At 44.1% G+C, this 21,055-nt stretch overlaps 1 protein-coding gene and 1 long non-coding RNA gene across 3 annotated transcripts; one reads left to right on the top strand and one right to left on the bottom strand.

The window, feature by feature from the left end:
- Positions 1-6: 6 nt before the first annotated feature.
- On the bottom strand, positions 7-20,119 carry LOC121914796 (testis-expressed protein 2-like). Of its 2 annotated transcripts, none has more exons than XM_042438496.1 (13): positions 19,575-20,119; positions 18,574-19,011; positions 9,048-10,429; positions 8,643-8,843; positions 8,116-8,443; positions 7,500-7,732; positions 7,221-7,367; positions 6,722-6,821; positions 6,424-6,556; positions 3,394-3,534; positions 2,418-2,630; positions 1,793-1,913; positions 7-898 (listed from the first exon to the last, which is right to left on the bottom strand). In XM_042438496.1, exons 3-13 carry the CDS (start codon positions 10,401-10,403, stop codon positions 773-775), a joined length of 3,099 nt encoding a protein of 1,032 aa, XP_042294430.1. In that variant the 5' UTR covers positions 10,404-10,429; positions 18,574-19,011; positions 19,575-20,119; the 3' UTR covers positions 7-772. The 2 variants fall into 2 exon arrangements, with proteins under 2 accessions (XP_042294430.1, XP_042294431.1); XM_042438497.1 differs by having other exon boundaries at positions 18,893-19,011.
- On the top strand, positions 5,446-8,169 carry LOC121914797. Its single transcript, XR_006100584.1, has 4 exons — positions 5,446-5,661; positions 6,252-6,376; positions 7,287-7,440; positions 8,102-8,169. It is a non-coding gene; the product is annotated as an uncharacterized LOC121914797 (long non-coding RNA).
- Positions 20,120-21,055: the final 936 nt, after the last annotated feature.

Genomic DNA, 21,055 nt, shown 5'->3' with positions numbered 1-21,055 from the left:
TATCTATCTATCTATCTATCTATCTATCTATCTATCTATCTATCTATCTATCTATATCATAGTTTTGACTCTCAGAGGCTCCAAACTTTCTCTTCCTTTTGCTAAGCCCAGTAGGAGAGGTTTCATGGAGGCCCACAGAGTATATTATTTATGGTTGCAGGGTGTAACTTAAACTTTCAGCTCTCTGGCCTCAGGACTGAGAGTAGCAAGCAAGAGACAGGAACTATTTAGAAACCTCAGGTTTTAAGTTCCAGTATTGATCTCCATGCCCCACGGACCCAGGATGGGAGCAGCCACGCTCTGCGTTACCTGATCACAGAAGACTTCTTCTCTTGTCATTTCTGCCAGACACGGTTCAGTTTGACTTGATGGTCCCGGCATTTAAGTGACGGATGCCGAACATGGATTGCCAAAACATAACCTGGATAAGAACTCCAACGACAAGACTTAATTTGGAGTTTGTCTTGTTTTGCTCTCAGTAAAAGGTGAACTGAGATGCTATGCAAATTCTTGCTTTTGGTGAGAGAAAAGGATGGCTTTCTTCTACCTGGGATGTCTCCTCTTTGCAAACGTCCTGTGAAACGGCCAAAGGGGGGAAATCTCCCATCTTGTGTCAACACACCGAGGAGCTGAAACAGTACAACAGCGACCAGCAGAAGGAGGTGAAGGTGATGGTTGGTACTTGGACACAGGTTCTTTCACTGCTCAATTGCCTTGTTGGTGGGATCCAGCAAGTGTCCCAAGCTGGATGAGCCACATGTTGGGCAGCTCCTCAGCATTTCTTCACCCCTTCTCCTTGGAAATCCTTTGGGAGTCCCTCTGAGACCGGCTGGGAGTCCAAACCAGAGTGCATGAGGGGCAAGATCAGGTCATCCATGTTTGGCATCACTAAAATTTTCTGGTGGGAAAGAAGGAAGAACCAGCTGATTTAATTTAATTTATTTATTCATGGAACACTTATCTAGCCTCAGAGGATGGCCACCGTAAGACCCCTTTGGAGAACCTTGCCAAGAAAGCCCTATGATAGGTTCGCCTTAGGTTGAAGGCACACAACAACAACAAATATATATCACCTGACCTATGTCTGTTGTTCCTGTTGTTGTTGTGTGCCTTCAAGTCATTTCTGACTTATGGTGACCCTAAGGTAGACCTTTCACAGAGGCTTATTTTTGGCAATATTTGTTCAGAGGGTTTTTTCCAAAATGCAGTAATCCAACACACAAACTACTACACCGCTCAGGCTCTTGCCCTAACATCTACAAGCAATTGTTGTTGTGTTACCCCTATCATGGGGTTTTATTGGCAGGATTTGCTCAAAGGATGTCTGGCATTGCTTTCTGAATATGATGTGTCCAAGGTCACCCAGTGGGTTTTCATGGCTGAGCAAGAAATTGAACCCTGGTCTCCAGAGTTGTAGTCCAACACTCAAACCACTATGCCACACTACCTAGAGACAATAAAGCAACAAAAAGGACGATAAAAACCCATGTACCGAAATAGATAGTGTCACTCACCCAAGGTCACCTAGTGGATTTCCATGGCCATGTGGGGATTTGAACCCTGGTCTCCTAGAGTCCTAGACCAACATTCAAACCCCTGCACCATGAGCTCAGAAACTGCCCAGTCCTTGCTAATAGTCACAGACAGAGCTATCCTTCAGTGTGTCTAGCAGCAATTAATTTCCTTAATTTGTTATTGATTGGCTCATTTCCTCACTGGTCCCAGCTGACTTGCTTGTTGGCCCCCAATTTTGCAACCCACAACCACCAAGTCACTACCATCAGTCAAGTACCTGGAATTCATGCTGAAGCTTCTTCTCTATCCATTCGGTGACGTGAATGAAGGTGACCTCCCGCTCCCCTAGCTTTGGGCGGACCTTCAGGTCTAGCTGGGGTGGGGTCTGGAAGCTGTACCTGAAACCAGTATGGCAAAAATCATAGAACCGTATCATAGAATCATAGAGTTGGTAGGGACCCCCAGGGATCATCCAGTGCAGTCCCATTCGGCCATGCAAGAAAACACAATCCAAGCCCTCCCTGTGATAGATGGCCATCCAGCCTCTGCTTAAAAGCCTCCAAAGAAGGAGACTCCACCAGACTCTGAGGTGGCATCTTCCACTGTTGAACAGCTTTTACCATCAAGAAATTCTTCCTAATGTTGAGATGGAGCCTCTTTTCCTGCAGTATGAATCCATTACTCTATGTCCTAATCTTTGGAGCAGCAGAAAACCATCTTGCTCCATTCTCAATATGACATCCTTTCAAACATATAAACATGGCTATCATGTCACCTCTTAACCTTGTGGTCTCTTCCAACTCTAGGGTTCTATGAAGCCTTACCTTTGGCTTGTGACTCCCCCATCCCCCCCCCCCCCAAAACATATCAGCTTTCCCTGCCATGGCCTTCCCATTTCTTACCAGACTCGATCCGTCGGAGGTGGAGGGATGTTCACCGTCAATGTCCCTGTCAGTTCTTGGACCTCCACAGTTAACAGTAACGGTGTGTTGGAGACCTCTTCAATCTTCTTCTTAATAAACTCATTCTCGGTGGCCTTCTGGAAATATTTGGACTTGGCGATCTTGTCCACGAAGCGCAGGATCTTCCGGCTGGTGCTGTTGCCCCCAACATGGCTAAAGGGAGAGCGGAAGGAGGGGGGTCAGCCTTAGGTTCACAAAATAAGGGAGGGAAGGGGCTGTATGCCCAAATCAATGCATGTTTATCATGGGATCCCCATATTGTGGAAAGTCTGAGTGGAGTTGCAGGATGTTCACTGGGGCGAGAGATGTCATGCACCTCAGTTCAGCCTTGGTCATGTGTTTCGACCATAGTGGTCCCTCTGATAATAAGCAATATCTTCACAACATCCTGATCACATTTGGTTCTGGTTTGGAAGCTGCTCCCCATAATGCTGCTCCCTTGTTCTCACAGGTAAAAATGTAGTGGTTTTTTTTATTTGTGTTTTTTCCACTTTCACTGAGGTCTTGTGCCCCTAACAGTGGAGGACCCACTGTAATGTATTACTTCTTTGAACACTACGTAATGGGAACCAATTACAGGTTGAGCCTCCCTTACCTGAAATGCTGGGGACCAGAAGTACATTTGGTTTTGGGTTTTGGATTTTTTAAAAATAAATTATTTTAATTTTTGGATTAAGCACAAAACTCATTTCTGTTTCGTATACACATAGCTCGATGGTAAATGTATACATAACATTTTAAAAAATATTTTGGCCATGACACAAAGTTTGTGAACACTAAACCATCAAAAAGCAAAGATGTTGCTGGCTCTGGCACTTATGTGGACAATTTTGCATTTTTGGATTTTGGAATTTAGGATAAGGGAGATTCAAGGAATGTACTTTTTGCAAAGGAAGTAACTTCCCAATGGCTTTACCTTTCAGGCCCAAGAGGGGTGTTCCTCTCCCCCAGGATTCCCGAGGGCTCAGTGGCAAGTGGGGCATCTTCTTCATCGGAGGAACCTGCGCTGGAGGACTCAGCATCGCTGTCAGCCAGAAGGACCAAGCGGGGCTTTATGCTGCAAGGAGAAGCAGGGCAGAGATGGGTGACCCTAAGCAGTAGCCGCTATTTGCAAAGACCTACTTGGAAGGAGACCTGGCCTCATATAATGCTGCCAGCCTCAGGACCTATCTGTGTTATTTGCTGAAAGCCCATTCCCTGGGATTAAAAAGATTCCTCTTGGTGACTGTGACCTACATACAGGAAGAGATCAAGAAAGATTTCTCCATAGCAAGGAGGGAGACGTTAGAAAGCTGTTCTTAATGGCTGCTGCCTTGAGTTTGCAAAACCTGAGTGGATGAACAGGGCTTTCATAAGCAACAAGGGAGGCAATCCTGCCTTCCCAAAACATCTCAGGTCTCTGGGTTTGAGCCTCCACATGATGGAGGGACCAGGGCAGTTATCATGGAATCATTCCGCTATAACTGCATAGTGTGAAAAGACCTGGGGTGCCTTTGCACTGTGGAAATAATGCAGCTTGACACCATTTTAAGTGCTGTGGAATCCTGGGATTTGTAGTTCCACCAGGGCTTTAACCAAAGAGTGCTGGTGCGTTGTGACATTACAGATCCCAGGATTCTGTAAGACGGAGCTGTGGCAATTAAAGTGCCAAACTGCATTATTTCTACAGTGTAGTTGCATCCAAGTCTTTTCACACTATGCACTTATAGTGGTATGATTCCACTTTTACTGCTGTGGCCCCTCCATCTTGGGAATTCATAAAATGTGGGTTTTTGTGAGAAGTTTAGAATACTCTGCCTCTACCTAGAAACCAAAATGAATCACCTGTAGCTATCATATTTAGACATATCATCAAAAGGCATGACACTGGAAACGAAGATAATATCCAAGTGAAAGGCAGTAGAAAAACAAGGAGACTGCAATACAGATGAAAGGACTCCATCAATGGAGCGATAGCTGCTGTCCTGAGTTTGCAGGACCTGAGCAGGGCAATGGATGAAATGGACTCTTAGAGGTCTCTCATTCGTCATAAGTCAAAACTCACCTCATGGCAAAAAAAACCTTCACAACAATGGCTGTTGAATGCCTTGAAGTCATTTCCAACTTATGGCAACCCTAAGGCGAACCTATCATGGGGTTTTCTGGGCCTCAGAGTGTGTAGCTGTGTTCAGGACCTTAATTTGTTTTGCAAATGCCAGCGTGAAAAAGAAGAAGGAGTAGTGAAAGTGACATCACCATTCCTTGGAAAAAAAATACACACCCACTCACTATAAACCAGTCATGAAATCATGAGATAATATCCCTCGCAAGCCATTTCTGCAAAACACAAACCAGAGGTCAAATACCAGCCAGCCAAATAAAATCCTTGCGTTTGATTACATTATAGGGATATTTTCCTAGAACCAGTAATTCTCCAGCTGTCTGGTGATCTCCTGGTCTGATGAACAAGAGCAATCTCATGAAACAGACGGTTCAACACTATCTCTGGGGTTGCAATGGGGCTGAGCCCAGGGTTGGCTGGTTCTCATTCCTGTCATTCCTCTTTCTACCTTATCTGGCTGAAATTTAACTGACTCCTGGCTCTCTGGGCACAGACGGGATCCTTTGCCCCCATTAATGGTTGTCTAATCTGATCTTGTTCCCTAAGAGGCTAATGCAAATCATGTTTTTTCTCTTTCTCCAAGTCTCTTGCAATTAAATTGAGGATTTATTGAGAGCAGGTTGTTAACTCTCTCCAGATTGGGACTGGGCCACTTGGCACACATGCCTGGCATGCAGATGGGCACAAGGGCAGTTGTGCCAGGACTCTTATCTGGGAGGAACTGCAAATATTTGGGAGGACACATGATTACAAGGTGGAGAAACACATGAAACACTCATGCAGAGCGGGGCGATTCAGAATTAATGCAACCCACCCCAAACCAGTTGAAAAACAAATCATAAAGTTCAATATTAAGTGTAGCGTACACACAACTTGCATATTGCCAAACCCTTTGGAAGCTAGGATTTCTGAGTTCTGCAATTAAAAGATAAAAATCAAATTCTTGTACCTGCTAAAAGATGGGGAATGGGACAAAGTGAAAATATTGTGTGGTCTAAGAGGAACAAATATTGCAAGTATTGACAAGTTCTGTTCTGGACAGGAAGGAGGAGGAAAAAGATGATGATGATGATGAAAGTGAAGGTAATGCTGATGCTGATCAAATATTTCTATGAATGTTTTACATATATTATCTAACTGCAATCTTGTTAAGTAAGCCACCCATGATGAAACGGAGAGACTGAGACTAAGGGTGCATCTAGACTGTAGAAATAATGCAGTTTGACATAGCTTTAACTACCATGGCTTCATCATATAGAAGTCCCTGTACTGGGAGGAAGGCAGGATATAAATAAACATAAACATAAACATAATAATAATAATAATAATTCTGGTATTTGTAGTTTGGTGAGGCACCAGCACTTTTGGGCAGAGAAAGCAAAGGACCTTGCAAAACTACAGATCCCTGGATTCCATAGGATGGAGCTACAGCACTTAAAAGTGGTGTCAAATTGGATTATTTATACAGTGTAGGTGCACTCTAGGGTAGAACGGAGTAATCTAACACTGATTTCCAATCATGTAAGCAAAAAGTAACAATGAATAAAGGTGCTTTCAGAGCATGCAATTCCAGTAGGCAAGTTCCTCCATGTACAAAAAGTTAAGCTATGATATATTGTGGTGAAAATTAAGTATTGAGAGGTATTTTAGAAATCATGTATTCCATTTTACAGATGGAAAATGTTAAGATGGAGGGCTTTCCCACTGGCCAGCCTTTCCAGGGGGCAAAGACCGAGAAGCACAAGAGCAGCTGAATTTCTACCTGTGTGGAAGGACGTTATTTCAAGCCCCCAAAAGGGTAATCTCTGCATGCAGATGCTAAGAGAGGCACGTAAAAGGTCTTACCCTTCCCTGCCGTTGTCTGTCTTCCCGCTCTCCTCTCCCACGGCTTCTTTGCCCAGTTTGTACAAGTTCATCTTTGTCTCCAGGGTCATCTGCAGAGAGCCACTGTAGGTCACTTCCATGTCCACCCAAAGCCCTGCAGCATAGAGAAAAAGTCAAACAGAGCATCATGTGGCTGCTGGGATGTATTGGCTAAACTCCAATCAGATTCAGTGCCAGGGGAACAACGAAACAGATGCACCATTTTGCAAGAAACCTGGTGAAGGAGATCACACTGTCACAACTTTATTTATTTATTTACCTCGATTATCCACCGTTGGGCTTGATGCACTAAGTATGTGCGGGATGGAAGCCCCCATATCCAGCTCTGTGAGCGTGAGTTCATTCATGAAGTATGGCAGCTGGATAAGACCCAACGAAAGATGAGAAGAAAGCACAAATAAGTTAGCAGTAACCAAAACCAAAGAAAGCAAGGTATTTGCTACCTAGCCATTAGGAGAAAAAGTCTTATCTATTTTGTTGGGAATGCATGAAACCAACATAAATAGATAAACAAACATCCCATTTGTTGCTCTCCACAAGAAATCATAGCAAGAAGATATCTGGGTTGTGAGCACAGGCTGTTTGCCTTTGCTTCATTTTTTTTTGGGGGGGGGGGGCTGATGCCAATGACGTAGGTTGGTTTCTGTGTCTCTTTCCTGGGCAATAGTGTCCAGTTAACCTCCAAGAAGCAGCCTTTGGCCAGTTCCACCAGTATGAGACTGGATGTGGAAGTGAAACGTAGGGTCCCTCTTTCTGACCTTGATTCTGCCCAGTTTCTTCTGGATCTTGTTTGAAACTTGGTCGGCCCAATATTTTTCCCTTAGGAAGTCCCAAAACATCCGCCCGAGCACCGCGTTGACCCAAGCCGTGTGTGGTTCGCCAGCCGTGTTCGCATCCCCATGGATCTGCAAAGAACAAAAAGGAGAAAGCAATTGATCACTGTCCCTGTTTGGAAGTCATCATCTTCAACTTGAAGAGGTAGTTCTCCAGTTGTGCTCATCCAAACTACAGTTTCAATTAAATCCAGGCTTCCTCACCTTTTTGGGGGGCGGGCTGCTTGCTGGGCTGAGGCAAGGGCTCTCAGGTGGGCTGGAGTCATTCCCCGGAGGGACGATTTGGGACATGTACGTGTCGTAATCCAAGAGGAGCTTCTCTCGGATGTTGACCACTAGGTCTTTGGGCTTGACCACAGAGAGGAGGTCTTCTGTGCTGCCTCGGCTGCTGCTGTCACTGTAGGTCCCCCTCTCCGATGGGCTCAGCTGGTTTAAACCTGCCCAAGAGAAAATTAGTTGACCTGGAGAGAGAAAAACCAACAGCTCTGTCCCCATCCCAGAAAGCTGAAATTTGACCTTTTTATCACCTCTCTGTCTCCCATGAATCTGATCTCTAAGCTTCTTTCATAGACATACAACGGCTAGTCCTGTCTCATGACTTCCTCATACCCTCTAACATATGATGATGAAAACTGGGACACATGTGGCCAAGAAACATCAGAGTATGGCAAAAGTTATTAATGGGGAAGAACATACAAGCTGGGAGAAGCTGCAGCTGTTTGCTTTTACCAGAGCTGACTAAAGAAAGAGCACAATTTTGCCCATTCTGCTTTTCTCTCCCTCTTGCTCCTTTTGCATTTTTGCAGCATTTGCTTTTTACCTGACCGGAGTTCACTTAGGTTGGCATTGTGGGGCTCACTACTCTCTACCCGGGAAGCCCTGGCGAGATGCTGGAACCATTCCTCCTTATCCCGTCCAGTGCGGCCAAACAGGTAAAGTGTCCTTTCCTGGTTTTCGGCCGGATGCTTCACAGGGGTCTCTTGGCCTGGAGCCACCCTCTTCTTTGTACTCTTCTCTCTCTGATGGTCTGGGTCTTGGTCTCCAATCCCTTTGCTGCTTTGGTCAAGTTGGTCTGGGAAGAGAATGCAGATGGGGTATTTCTTGTTCCACATCCTCTTCCGGGCCAGACCAGGTGGGACTAGGAAGACCTGGAATACCAAAGAGAAGAAGTGAGATCAAAATGGCCATAGGATCATGCTGGAAAGGGTTGCTATCTTGGGGCCAAAAGCTGAGATCTTTAAGTCATTCTTGTTAAGTGCCTTCAAATCATTTCCAACATAGTGACCGTAAGGTTTTCTGGGGCTGAGAGCGTGTGACTTCCATGGCTTCTCTATCCCAGGGACCTACCTTGGCACCGCTTATCTCATAATGCCGGTGATTCACAAAAACTGCCTCGGATATTTGTTCCTCAAAGGTGGCCCGTCGAGGGATGTTATTCTTGGGGTAGGAGAACTTCATGGTGGAGTCTTCCAAGGTGACGAACACGGAATGGGTGAGAGACGGGTGGTAGATCTCCGGATCATAGGAGTACATTTGGTTCATCCATCCCTGGAAAGAAATACTTTTGTGGCATGAAATCATGCATTTGTTTTAGGGCTGCCATCCTAAAATTAACCTTAATCCATGCTTTAGTTTAAGTGGATTAAGTGCACCCAGATAAATGTGTTTCTAAAAATAATTCTTGAGAAGAAGGGGGAAAATATTTGTTTTTAGATTCCATGTGTTGTTGCTCCAAATCAGCTCTCCTCCTACCTTAAGCATGTTGGGTTCCCTTGTCTGCTGATGCAGTGGGTCCAGCGTCAGATTGTCCTCTGGGGTCTTCGTTTTCCGTGGAGAAAGGGGACGCTTTGGCACCAGCAGCAGAATGATCAGGAAGCCCAAAATGAACCCACACGCCAAGCCAAGGCAGAGGCCAGAAATGTAAGGGGGCAAAGGCAGGACAAAGTAGTTATAGGCCAAGATGGCAATGCAGGCGAGGGCTTTACTTGGCACAGAGCTGCACGATTTGGGGGGACGGAGGACGTCCAGAGGCTGAATCATCCGGATTTCCTCGGCACCTCCGCTCTTGTCCCGACCCATCTCCACCACCTGGATGACATCCCCATAGGAGCAAATTTCATACCGGCAGTTCGAGGAGGGACCCCACTTCTTTTCTGCAGGGTGAGAATCTTCCGTTTGCCCTTTCCTACATGAATGGCTTAAAATGGCACCATGCTGGTCAGTCTCAGAATTGGAGAGCTCCGTCTTGGCCTCCAAAATGGCAGTCTCCTTGCATGTGTCGTGGGCATGGTTGCCAGAAAGGTGCATTTTGTGTTTTGGCGACAGGTTCTCCTCCCCCATGATTTTGCTGAGCCGGCTAAGGGGTTCCTGCATGGCTTCCGAGAAACGCCTTTTGGTGTCCTCAAATTTGGCTTCCTGAGCTTTGAAGAAGCTGCCTTTGCTCTCCGAAGGGGAAATGTTGGGAGAGGAAGGTGCTGTCCTCGAGTCGCCATTTTTGCCCTTGGGCTGGGTGATCTGTCGCCACCGATGGACGTTGAGCTTGGAGTCGGATTTTGATGGCGTCACTTCGGGCTCCAGGCGTGAAATCTCGGTGGAAATGGACTTGACCAAACTCAACAATGGCTGGGACTTGAGAGAAGAGCCATCACGAGCCTCGATTTCCGAGGAAACAGACTTGACCAAGTTGATCAACGGTTTGGGTCCTTGTGGGTTGACAAGGAGGGCTAACTTTTGGGGTGAGGAACTGGGGGAGCTGGAAACAAGGGGAGCAGGAGGCGCAAACCCCAATTCGGGTGGAGATGGAAGAGGGGATGATGGCACATGGAACGCGGACTCTGTTTGGTGGTCTTCCTCCTTCCTGAGTTCCTCTTCGCATGGCGAAAAGCTGTCTGGTGACTCAAGGTCTTCTTCTTCTTCTTCTTCCTCATCTAAGGCAAAGATCAGTTCATTTCCATGTTCGCTTTCCCAGTCCTCTTCTCTTCTACAACCTACTGTGGGGCTGGCTAATTTTGGGGAATCAGGAGCTTCATTTCCCTGCAGAGGAGACGGCTGGCGAGGAGAAGACTTTGCTGCAGAAGGACCTGAAGCAACTAGAGGATGGTCTGCCATCTTTCACATCCTTACTGATGCAGAGCCTACAAAAACAGAAAAAAGCATTAGACAGATGGAACGGGAGAGACACCAACCTCCAAAGAGAGGTATAGAAATATACCTTGAGCCCCACAGATGAGCAATTCAATCCCACAAACCTTTGTCAGCTATGCTAAATACACAATGGCCTGCAACCTGTTCATAACACACACAGGCGTTAGGTTTTGCAACACATACAGAAGTAATTTTATGGGTAATGAGCAATAGTTGCATCCATCTGACAGTAGCATAAGTAGAGCTGTCATGATTAATAACTGAGAATTGTGGCACAAGGGAGCAAGTTAAGAGATTCACATGGAGCACATTCATATCAGCTTTATCACAGTTACAAGAATTATGTGAAAGTATCTCGCCAAAAGTCAACAAAAGCAAAAACCAGCATTCCTGGGTGTGTAAATAATAAACTAATAATAATAATAATAAATTTATTTATACTCTGCTTCTCCAAATGATCAGTTAATTCCTCCATTTACCCTTCCTTTCTAATTAGCCTGCTCCTTCTAAATAAACTGATGCCAGATATTAAAATGAAATTCTTTGTTGCATTGTGACCACGAATTTTCATAGAATCATTCATGATACACCCCCAGCATTTGGGACTGAAACAAACCCAGTTCTTTTATAACCTGGCTTGCTGATTTCTCAGTATTTTGGTTTGTTGGGTCCCTTTCTTTCCAGTTTGCTCTGTGGATGTGTGTGATTTTAAGTCGGCCTTCGCTTCAAGCTCAACAGTGACTCATGCATTACCACATTAATTTTAAATCCCTCGAGGTGGTTTAAGAAAAACACAATGAATTAAAAATACACTGCACTGCTGGGAGGGAAAGTCTCTACCAAGATTTCTAAGGAGTCACTCACACACACACCCTTTATATATCTGTATGTTGGCGTATGTGTGTGTACTATTACATTGTGGAATCTGGTTATTTTGGCTTGTAGCAGTACTACCAGGATTGTAGTGTTGTAGTTGTGTTATAGGAGTTTATCACACATGAGGAATTTCTCTTAATTTTGAATGAAAAGAAAGTGGGGCCAGTTGGTAGTTTAGTGAAATTACGTGAATGCTCATTGCATTTGAACTGGCTTCCCAGTGCCCAAAAATAGCATGCCATTGCCCAAATTTGTGTGTGGTGGTCTATCATGCAATAATGTTAAACCCCATGATGGCGTTCATATTGCCATCGGATTATACTTCCAATTTCCCTTGTCTGATAAACTCCATAGTGTTGTGTTATGACTGTAAAGGGGGGGGGGGATATCAGCTCCATTAGAGTCCTTTTATTTACTTTTATTCAGCTACCTTTTATTTATTTCTTAAAAGCATCTTTCTAGCCCATCCATACAGTGATATGCTTGGAAGTGTGTGGCCAATGCTTGCTGGAATCTTATTTTTAAATGTTGCTTAAAATGATCTCCAAAGAGCTTATGGTCTTAGGTTGCTGCCACACTGCAGAATTAATGCAGTTTGACACCACTTTAACTGCCATGGCCCCATGGCATGAAATTCTGGGACTGGAAGTTTTGTGAGATATTGAGGCTTCTCTATTAGAGAATTCTGGTGCCGCAACAAATACAAATACAAATCCCATAGCATGGAGCCATGACAGTTAAAGCAGTGTCAAACTGGATTAATTTTGCAGTGTGGCAGCAGCCTCACTCTCTGCAATGCTAGAAAACCGAGGAATGAAGGAAATGTTTATTTTTGGGGTGGGTAGACTTCTTATCTGCCCTCATCCCTTCCCCTTGTAGGTACATCACTGCAACCCACGATAAACGCCAAGTATACAAACAAACCAATGCAGATGTCCTGCACAGTGCAGTTTCTAAGTACTCCAAAGGTATCCCTCATCTCACAAGAGGTTATTCACTGAAAGCCCAATCGATCCAACCATAAAAGAGGGTACAGATTTAGAAAGCTCTCTGCATCCAGAAAGACGTTGTGAGGCACTTTGCAAAAAATTAAATTAAAATAAAATAACATTTCTTGCTTGGGAAAAGGGACCACCGCTATCTGGTGTTATGGCAATATGGGGCAGTAAATCAATTCATGGAGGACGCCAGCAACGCATGAAATGCAGCTGGTCTATAACCTTCGTTTGGCACCACTTTAAATGCTGTCCCACCAGCCTATAGAATCCTGGGATTTGCAGTTTCACAAGGTCTTTAGCCTTCTCTCTCAAAGAATGCTGATGCCTCACATAACTACAAATCCCATTATTCTGGAGGATGGAGCCATGGAAGTTAAAGTGGGGTGAAATGGCATTACGTATTTCTGCAGTGTAGATGTCTCCTTGGGAGCCATTGTGGAGTAGTGCTTTGAATGTTGGACTATGACTCTGGAGACCAGGGTTCAAATCCCGGCTTGGCCATGAAACACACTGGGTGACTTCAAACAAGTCACATGCTCTCAGCCTCAGGAGAAGGCAATGGCAAACCTCCTCTGGACAACTCTTGCCAAAAAAACCCCCTAATAGGTTTGCCTTAAGGTTGCTGCAGTTGGAAAGGACTTGAAGGCACACAACACACAGCAGCCTCAGTATGTTTCTGCCATTAAACAAGTGTAATGCAGTTCGGATATTACGTTATAACAGCGGACAACACATTCAAAACATATTGAAATCTACAGAACATATCATTAAAAAACCCCTACAGTTCCAAACAGTTAAAAACCAAAGAGTTATTTAATAAGGAGGTTTTTTCCCCCTGCAAATGAAAGGAGAGCAGGGAGGAGGCCAAGCGAGCCTCTCTTGGGAGAGATTTCCATCAACTAGGAGCAGCCACCAAGAAGGCCCTTCTCTGTTCTCATTTGCAACCACTCATTGTGATATGATGGAGAAAAATCCTCCCCCTGAAGTTTTTAAGGCTTATATGGTCAGACAGGGGCTTTTGGGTAGTCTGGACCTAAGCCATAATTCTTGTGGATTTAATCAGGCAGATGAGTTACAACCATCAGAGACCTCCTTTGCTTTGGAGTGACTTATGAATGACAGCAGAACAGCTCAGGAAATCCTGCGTCTAATTATCTCCTGAATGCTAATTGCTTCTGTGGTTGCTTCGGCCAACAAAAACATTATCTTGTCGCTTCTTGATTAAGGGCACTTCTGTATAGGAGAGTTAACACTGATTGAGTTGGCAGGATTCCCATCCACTCCCAGCAATACTGGGGATTTATTAGAGCCAGCGTCTTTAGAACCAGCATGGTCGTCGTGGTTTGAGCATTGGACTAAGGAGACCAGGGTTCGAATCCCTTCGCCCGGCCACAAAACCCCACTGGCTGACCTGAAGCACAAGTCGCACACTCTCAGCCTCAGAGGAAGGCAAAGGCAAACCCCTCGGAACAAATCTTGCCAAGAAAACCCTCTGAGAGGCTTGCCTTAGGGTTGCCATAATGACTTGAAGGCAAGCAACATCAACAACATCACTACTTTGGACAGATCATGAGAAGACAAAGCTCATTTGAAAGGACATTAATGCTTGGTAAGGTAGAAGGCAGCAGGAAAAGAGGGAGACCCCATTAAAGATGGTTGGACTCCATCGACTGCAGATGCAGCCATGGTTATCTGATTGAATTTGTTGGGGAAATGTAGCTTTAGACACCGTTTTGCAAAAGCACTCCAAATTGATCCGATGAAACCTTCTTACAAAGGTAGATAAGGTCAGGACCCCAAAATCCCATACTGCCCCATATAGACTGAGAAATGGGGCTTATTGCTATAGACTAACCTAAAGAAAGGGCTTTCTCACTTACAAAACTCCCTTCTCTCTACCAGATTCCTGCAGAAGACCACAACAAGGCATCAGTCCAGGAAGCTCTGAAGCCATGAACTAAAGCACTCTTCCATTACAACATCTTTATTGCAGGACTAATTGATATATATATATATATATATATAGAGAGAGAGAGAGAGAGAGAGAGAAGATAAGTGGTTTTTGGAAGGTGGTAGAGGAAAGGAAGCCAACACACCACTTTTCTTTCTCTGTTTGAGAAAGAAAAGCAAGCTAACCTGCTGCTTGGAGAGAGACTGGGAGGGAGGCAAGTTTGTGCTGGGATAAACAGATGTCTTCTACCTCTTAAAGGAGCTCCGCTGCTAAGGATGCGCTAACTAGATCATCGACTTTAGATCCCAAACGGCTCTCCTTTTTAGAAAGTAAATTCCTGAGCAGATTCTAATTCCAGACCATGCAGCTGGACGGAGACGGCTGCTAAGAATTTTTAGCACCGAAATTCCCTGCAAAGCTGACAAGAGACCCTCAGAGCGCTCCATGATTACTGGGCCAAATTGTATTGTAGGTGATGCCAGGTTTGGAGAACTTTTAGGAGGGTGAGGATACAGAAGAAGATGAAGAAAAGGTTGAGCTTTTAAATGAACAACCTTTGGCCCCTTGCATGCTGTCAGACCTCACATTATCAATGATCTATTGCTATTATTGCTCATGCACCGGGTTGCACACTGCAGAGGAAGAAGTGGCAGAGGGCTCTGGCTTAATAAACATTCACAAGGTGCTTCACCTGCCACAGATAATAAATTCTGCTCCATGCAGAGGGATGCAAGCGCTCTAGAAATCTCCCTGGGATGAATGGCTGGCCTAATTGGGATTGGCAGCATCCAGAGGGCATGGGGGCTTCCATTGTACAGGACTGAGAGCTCTGCCTGCTGCCTGTCTGCCTTCTCAGAGCTGCTATGCAAGGGCAATAGCACTCATGGACGATGTCTCTCTGGGATGCTTTTGCAGTGGATTCCTGCACAAGAGGAGATTGGAACAGATCAGTGGATCAGTGGCTTCCAACCTTTTCTATGCCCTAGGAAACGTAGAGGGATCTTGTAGCACCTTTGAGACTACTGTATATACTCATGTATACGTCTAGAAATTTTTTTTTTTTAATTTTTATTAAATTTTATATATTGTTGACAAAGATACAATTCAAGCAATATTAAACAATTAACTGAATCATATCTGTACAATAAATGTCCTAAATCCTATAAGATTACATAATAAATCTTATAAGATTACACAATATTTAAGAGTTTTACTTCTCTTTACAGTGCACCCATTTCCATTCTCTAAAATGTTTTTAATCATTTAACAAAAAATTCCATTTCTTTTGGTATTGCTGTATTGTTTTACCATTCGTTATCATGGAGAGCTTATCCATAAGTGCGAATTCAAATATTTTGTTATTCCATTCGCTTAATAAAGGGCCTTTGGGCTTCTTCCAATATCTTGCATATACCAGACGGGCAGCTGTAATCATATATATTAGTTTGCTAATTTCCTCGTGGTTCAATTTAAGGTTACTCGTATCGATTATATTTAAAAGGAGTAATTCGGGAGTATAAGGTATATATTTTTGCATATATTTTACAATATGTTTATGAATGCTCTTCCAAAATTTTTGTATTGTTCTACATTGCCACCACATGTGATAGAAAGAACCGGTTTTTTTTTGCATTTCCAACATTTGTTGTTTCTAGATCTTTTAATTTTAGCTAATTGCATTGGTGTCACGTAGCATCTATAAAACATTTTAACATAGTTTTCTTTTAAAATAGTACATTTTGAGCATTACGTCTAGAAATTTTAGTCAAAAAATTGACCCAAGAAATCTGAGTCGACTTATCCATCTCTCATATATATATATATATATATATATATATATATATATATATATATATAATCTGTCCTGGAAGCACTGATGCCTTCTACTCTCTCATCCATCCAGCATTCTTGCTGGAATTTTGCAAGTTCTTTGGCATTTGTTTTCTTTTGCTTCATATATCCTTGGTTACATTACCCTCGACTTATCCATGGGTCAAATCCAAATCCATAATTTTGACCCCAAAACCTGTCCTTATTTTATACATGAGGTCGACCGAGACTCAAGACAACAAACAGATTAAATCTAATATCCTACATTAAAATAAACACAAGCCCTAACTGAGAATAATTGATAGGATTCCGGTTTTATTTTGATGTTGCATCGATACTTAGAAGATCAGCCAATAAACAGAAATTGTATCTTGGATTATATTGGCAATTATATTTACATAGCAAAAAGACTACCTGGATTATATTATCAACATGGTAGGCTGCATGCAGAAGTTCACAGAATCATAGAACAATAGAGTTGGAAGAGACCGCAAGGGTCATCCAGTCCAATCCCATTCTGCCATGCAGGAAATCCAGATCAAAACATCCCCGACAGATGTCTATCCAGCCTCTGTTTAAAGACCTCCAAGGAGGGAGACTCCATTATAATCTCTGAGGAAGGAGTGTGTTCCACTGTCGAACAATTCTTACTGTCAGGAAGTTCTTCCTAATGTTGAGCTGGAATCTCTTTTCCTGGAGCTTGCATCTATTGTTTTGTGTCCTGTTCTCTGGAACAGCAGAAAACAAACTTGCTCCCTCCTCAGTATGACATCCCTTCAAATATTTAAACAGGGCTATTATATCACCTCTTAACCTTCTCTTCTCCAGGCTAAACACCCCCAGCTCCCTCAGTCGTTCCTCATAGGGCATGGCTTCCAGACCCTTCATGCTCATTTGTAGATGGAAAGGCTGTAGAAATTTAAATTCTGGTTTTGCAGTTTCAGTGCTGCAATTTGACTCTTGCCAGTTTGCCTATTACATTATAAGCCAATGGGAAAATGCCCAAACATATTGGCTCAGATTCACTTTAATAGGGTGAATTGTTGTGTCAGTAGTGCATTGAATCCATGCCAGGTTTTCACTAGGTTTAAAAGAGCTGTCCATAGTGATATAGGTGTTTGGAGAGCTCCTTGATGAAAACCTGGAGTGGATTCACTGCCCCACTGACCTGGAGCTACCAGAAGCCACTGATCTCCAAACCTAGGTTTTTGTTATAGACACCCTTTCATCGGTTTATCTGTTGTTTTAAAGGGTTGGGGTCGATCCCTGCCCCAAGGAGTTTGCCATATTTTCATGTTTCACAAGAGAGAGGAGAGAGGAATGACAGAAGGAGAAAAGAATCGGTGGTAAGAAGGGATGAGGGTGCGCAAAAATATCCTTCCTAATCCCAGATGTGTGTCACCAAAATAAATACCGTTTGTCCAATTTAACAGATGTCATAGGTAAGTGACACCCTGCAAATGGGATTTCTCAAAGGCCCAGATGTTCAGATTCAGATGGCATTATCCTACTGCAAGCATCAACGAAAAATGTTAAATAACCTGTCTAGTTATTATGCAGTATTTGTATCACTTGTGCTGAGTTTTGAGCAAGATATGCTATATGTCTGGCAGCGAAGGCTGTAGCCTAATTTAACGTGGGCAAAATACCCTTCACCAGGCTTGCATTTCTGTTCAAAACCTCTCATGCACAGCAAAGGATAAAACAGCTTGCATTCATTAATTGTTGCTATGTTGTGGGTGTTTGTGAGATGCAGGCAGTATTTTTCTTTTTGGAAGAAACTGGCAACTGCAAGTAACCTGAAATATGGACTTGTATGGCAATTTTTTTTGTTTTAAAAGAGGGAGTGATTCTACAGTCTTTAATGTAGTATATTATGTTTTAATGTAGTATATTAGTTTTAATTTGTATGTTGTTTTGAATCCTGGTTTTGTGGGAAAAGAAGGATATAAATAATCCATCATCATTATCTCTAAATCCCCAATGGTCCCGATTTCAAGTTGAGTGTGTGAAACTGAAGATAAAAATGATACGGTAAATGCGGTGGTTTGAGTGTTGGACCAGAGTTCAATTTCTGGCTTGGCATGAAACCCAGTAGGTGACTTTGGACAAGTCACACACTCTCAGCCTCAGAAGATGGCAAAAGCAAACCTCCTCTGAATAAATCTTTCTAAGAAAACCCCTTGATAGGGTTGCCTTAGGGCTGCCATAAGTCACACAACACACAAGCAATGATACAAGACTTGTTGAGTGCCGTCAAGTTGTCCCCAACTTAAGGCAAACCTACTGTGGGTAAGACTTGTTCAGAGGGGGTTTGGCTTGGCTTTCCTCTGAGGCTGAGAAAGTGTGACTCACTCAAGGTCCCCCAGTGGGTTTTCAGGGCTGAGCAGGGATTCAAACCCTGGCTTCCAGAGTCATTGTCCAATGCTCCAACCACTGCACCACCAATGCAAGCACACTAGCTTTGCTCCAGACTTACCTAGGAATATTTCGGCAGAAAGGAAGCCCGGTGGTCCCTTCCTTCTGGGTGGTTCCTCATCTGAAAACAGCCTCCTTCACCTCCTGGCTCTCAAAGAGAGATGGCCTTGGGTCAGAGACAGGCTTTTCTAGATGGCCTTCCCAAAACCGTGTGTTGAACTTGGACGCTTGGACACTCGGACTCTTGCGCGGAGCAGCTCAACCAATGGCACACCTCTCCTCACTTGCTTTCTGTGTCCTGGATGGAAGTGATGCACTGAACACTGTATGCGACACTAACACACGCACACATACACACACAAACAAACAAAGCAGACAACCTTGCAAACAGTGAAGACCGCAGGCTCGAGTCCAAGGGAAAAGCTCTCCTTCTATGGAGTCAGAAGCTGAGGGCCTGGATTGGAAGGTCTCTTTTGGCTCAGGCTTCTTTCCATCTATTCTGAGGGGGAAAACCACAGCAATGAGAAATAAAATCCTGCCTCTTTTCCTGCCTTTCTTATTTTGCACCATAAAACATATCCCTGTTGGCCACATAGCAAAATACAATAACACCCAGAATCCACAAGACAGAAGTATCTTTTCTGGTATCCATTCTGCACCAGGCATTCTATGGAATGAATATATTCTATGCCTTTCTACCACCAAATGGGTTAACTATCTGTCTTAATGAAGATCCTAATAATTGAAGAGAAACCTGTCCTGGGGTAAAATCAACACCGATGTCTATCTGTCAATCTGGTTGCCTGTCTCTCCTTCTTATCTATATCTTATCTATATCTATTGGTCTCTGCCTCCTAATTCCAAATTGCTGTCTTCTGTATATGTTCCATTTCCCCCTCTGCAGCAGACAGTCCAACTAAAAGTTACTCTCTTCTGCATTTCTTTTTCACAAGTCCCCCAAATGCATGGCCTAGGGCCCCCCCCCCCCCCATCATCCTCCCTAAGTTAGAATGATATGGGGAGACCCACACATATCATTGCCACCATTTTTATCACACTTACCAATTTTTGCATGCAAAATCTCCTTCCTTCAGGTGCCAGATCTGGACTTCTCCTCCTTTGGGTCCAGAATGCGGCTCAGCCCCAGTGATCCCTTTCTCATGGCCCAGCAGCTGCTGACCAGAGGCGGATTATCTACCGGTTTAAGCAGGAGCATCCTCGGCTTGCATCACCACCTGATTGGATTTAAGCTGGAAGACAGCCGCTGACACAGCCATGCCCACCCAGGCTGGAGAAGGCTTGGCAAGGCAAAGAAAGCAAGCCCAGCTTGGGCACAAGGAGGCCTGCCAGCCAAGGGATGCGGTAGGGATGGTGATGCTGAGTTTCCTGCATCCTTTTTAGCTCATTCTGGTCCTGATGCTGCAGCAGCGGTCCAATTGCAGGGATCTTTCTAAAGGGAGGGTCTCCTTCTCCAGAAGCCAAAGGGACAAATCCCACTTGTCTTTCCTAGCTGCCTGCGAGGTCTAGGAAAGGAAGAGATGGAGGAAGAGATACACATGCACAAAGCAATCTTGCAGGGATGGGAATCAACAACAGACTCATGCTGCAAAGGGCCTGATGCTAACCCCCAGAGCTGTCTATGCCAGGGGTGCATGCACCCAGGAGGCTAAAAATAGCATCTGTCCCCCTCCCCAGTTTCTAAGAAGGCCCCCCTCTTTCCTTGCTACGCTTAAAGTCTCATGGCTTTGCTAGGCAAACATTGGATGCCATACAACAGAGGCAGCCAATCCCCACAGAGTCTGTGGGGGGCTTTTTCTTCTCTCTCTCCCCCCCCCCCAATCCCTCCATTATCTTGATGGGGGTCAGTTCAGGACAGCTGGGAACACACAATCTGTCCCTCCCCTTAACCTCGGGTATTGCAAAAAAGGGAATGCAACACACAGAGCAGATGCACACAATGCTCCCTGCAAAATAAAGATGCAACTGCAGACTCAGGTCCAAGACTGAGGTTTCCAAGGACAATTTTAAAAAAAGATAATTATTTCCCTGGTTCTTTCCCTCCATATTATTGTTATGGCTGTTGTTAGTATTACTATTGTTAGCTCCATTTTGGAGTATATTTGGTGGGTGCAAGATGAGGACATTGTACCCCCAAATAAGACATCTGGCCCTGCAATTAAATTTTCATTCACTCCTCAAATTTCTAGCACTGCAGTTGTTGTTCACTGCCTCATCCATAGGGAGATACAGGTAAGAAATAACAACAACAACAACAACTTCAGTTGAGTATTCTGAAATGGAACGCAAAGACAGCAATGGAAAAGTTCTAGGTGGGAAAGGTGTATCGGCACCACTTCTTTAAGTCCTGTACCAGCCTCCTATGGAATCCTGGGATTTGTAGTTTGTCAAGGTTTTTAGACTTCTCTGTGCAAGAAGTCTGTTGCCTCAGATAACTACAGATCCCAGGATTCCATAGGATTGAGTCGTGGAAGTTAAAGCAGTGTCAAACTGCATTATTTCTGCAGTGAAGATGAGGCCACACT

Source organism: Sceloporus undulatus, chromosome 8 (assembly GCF_019175285.1).
Source record: "Sceloporus undulatus isolate JIND9_A2432 ecotype Alabama chromosome 8, SceUnd_v1.1, whole genome shotgun sequence".
NCBI lineage: Eukaryota > Metazoa > Chordata > Lepidosauria > Squamata > Phrynosomatidae > Sceloporus > Sceloporus undulatus.
The sequence above is the reverse complement of the archived record's forward strand: the minus strand, read 5'-3'. Positions and strand labels throughout refer to the sequence as shown.

What these genes read in the sequence shown, in the direction of transcription:
- LOC121914796 (XM_042438496.1), bottom strand. Translation starts at nt 10,403, where the DNA reads ATGGCAGACCATCCTCTAGTTGCTTCAGGTCCTTCTGCAGCAAAGTCT. An exon ending in ACAGACAACGGCAGGGAAGG is followed by an intron (nt 3,535 to 6,423) that starts GTAAGACCTTTT and finishes TTCTCCTTGCAG; the next exon opens with CATAAAGCCCCGCTTGGTCC. An exon ending in AGCTTCAGCATGAATTCCAG is followed by an intron (nt 899 to 1,792) that starts GTACTTGACTGA and finishes CTTTCCCACCAG; the next exon opens with AAAATTTTAGTGATGCCAAA.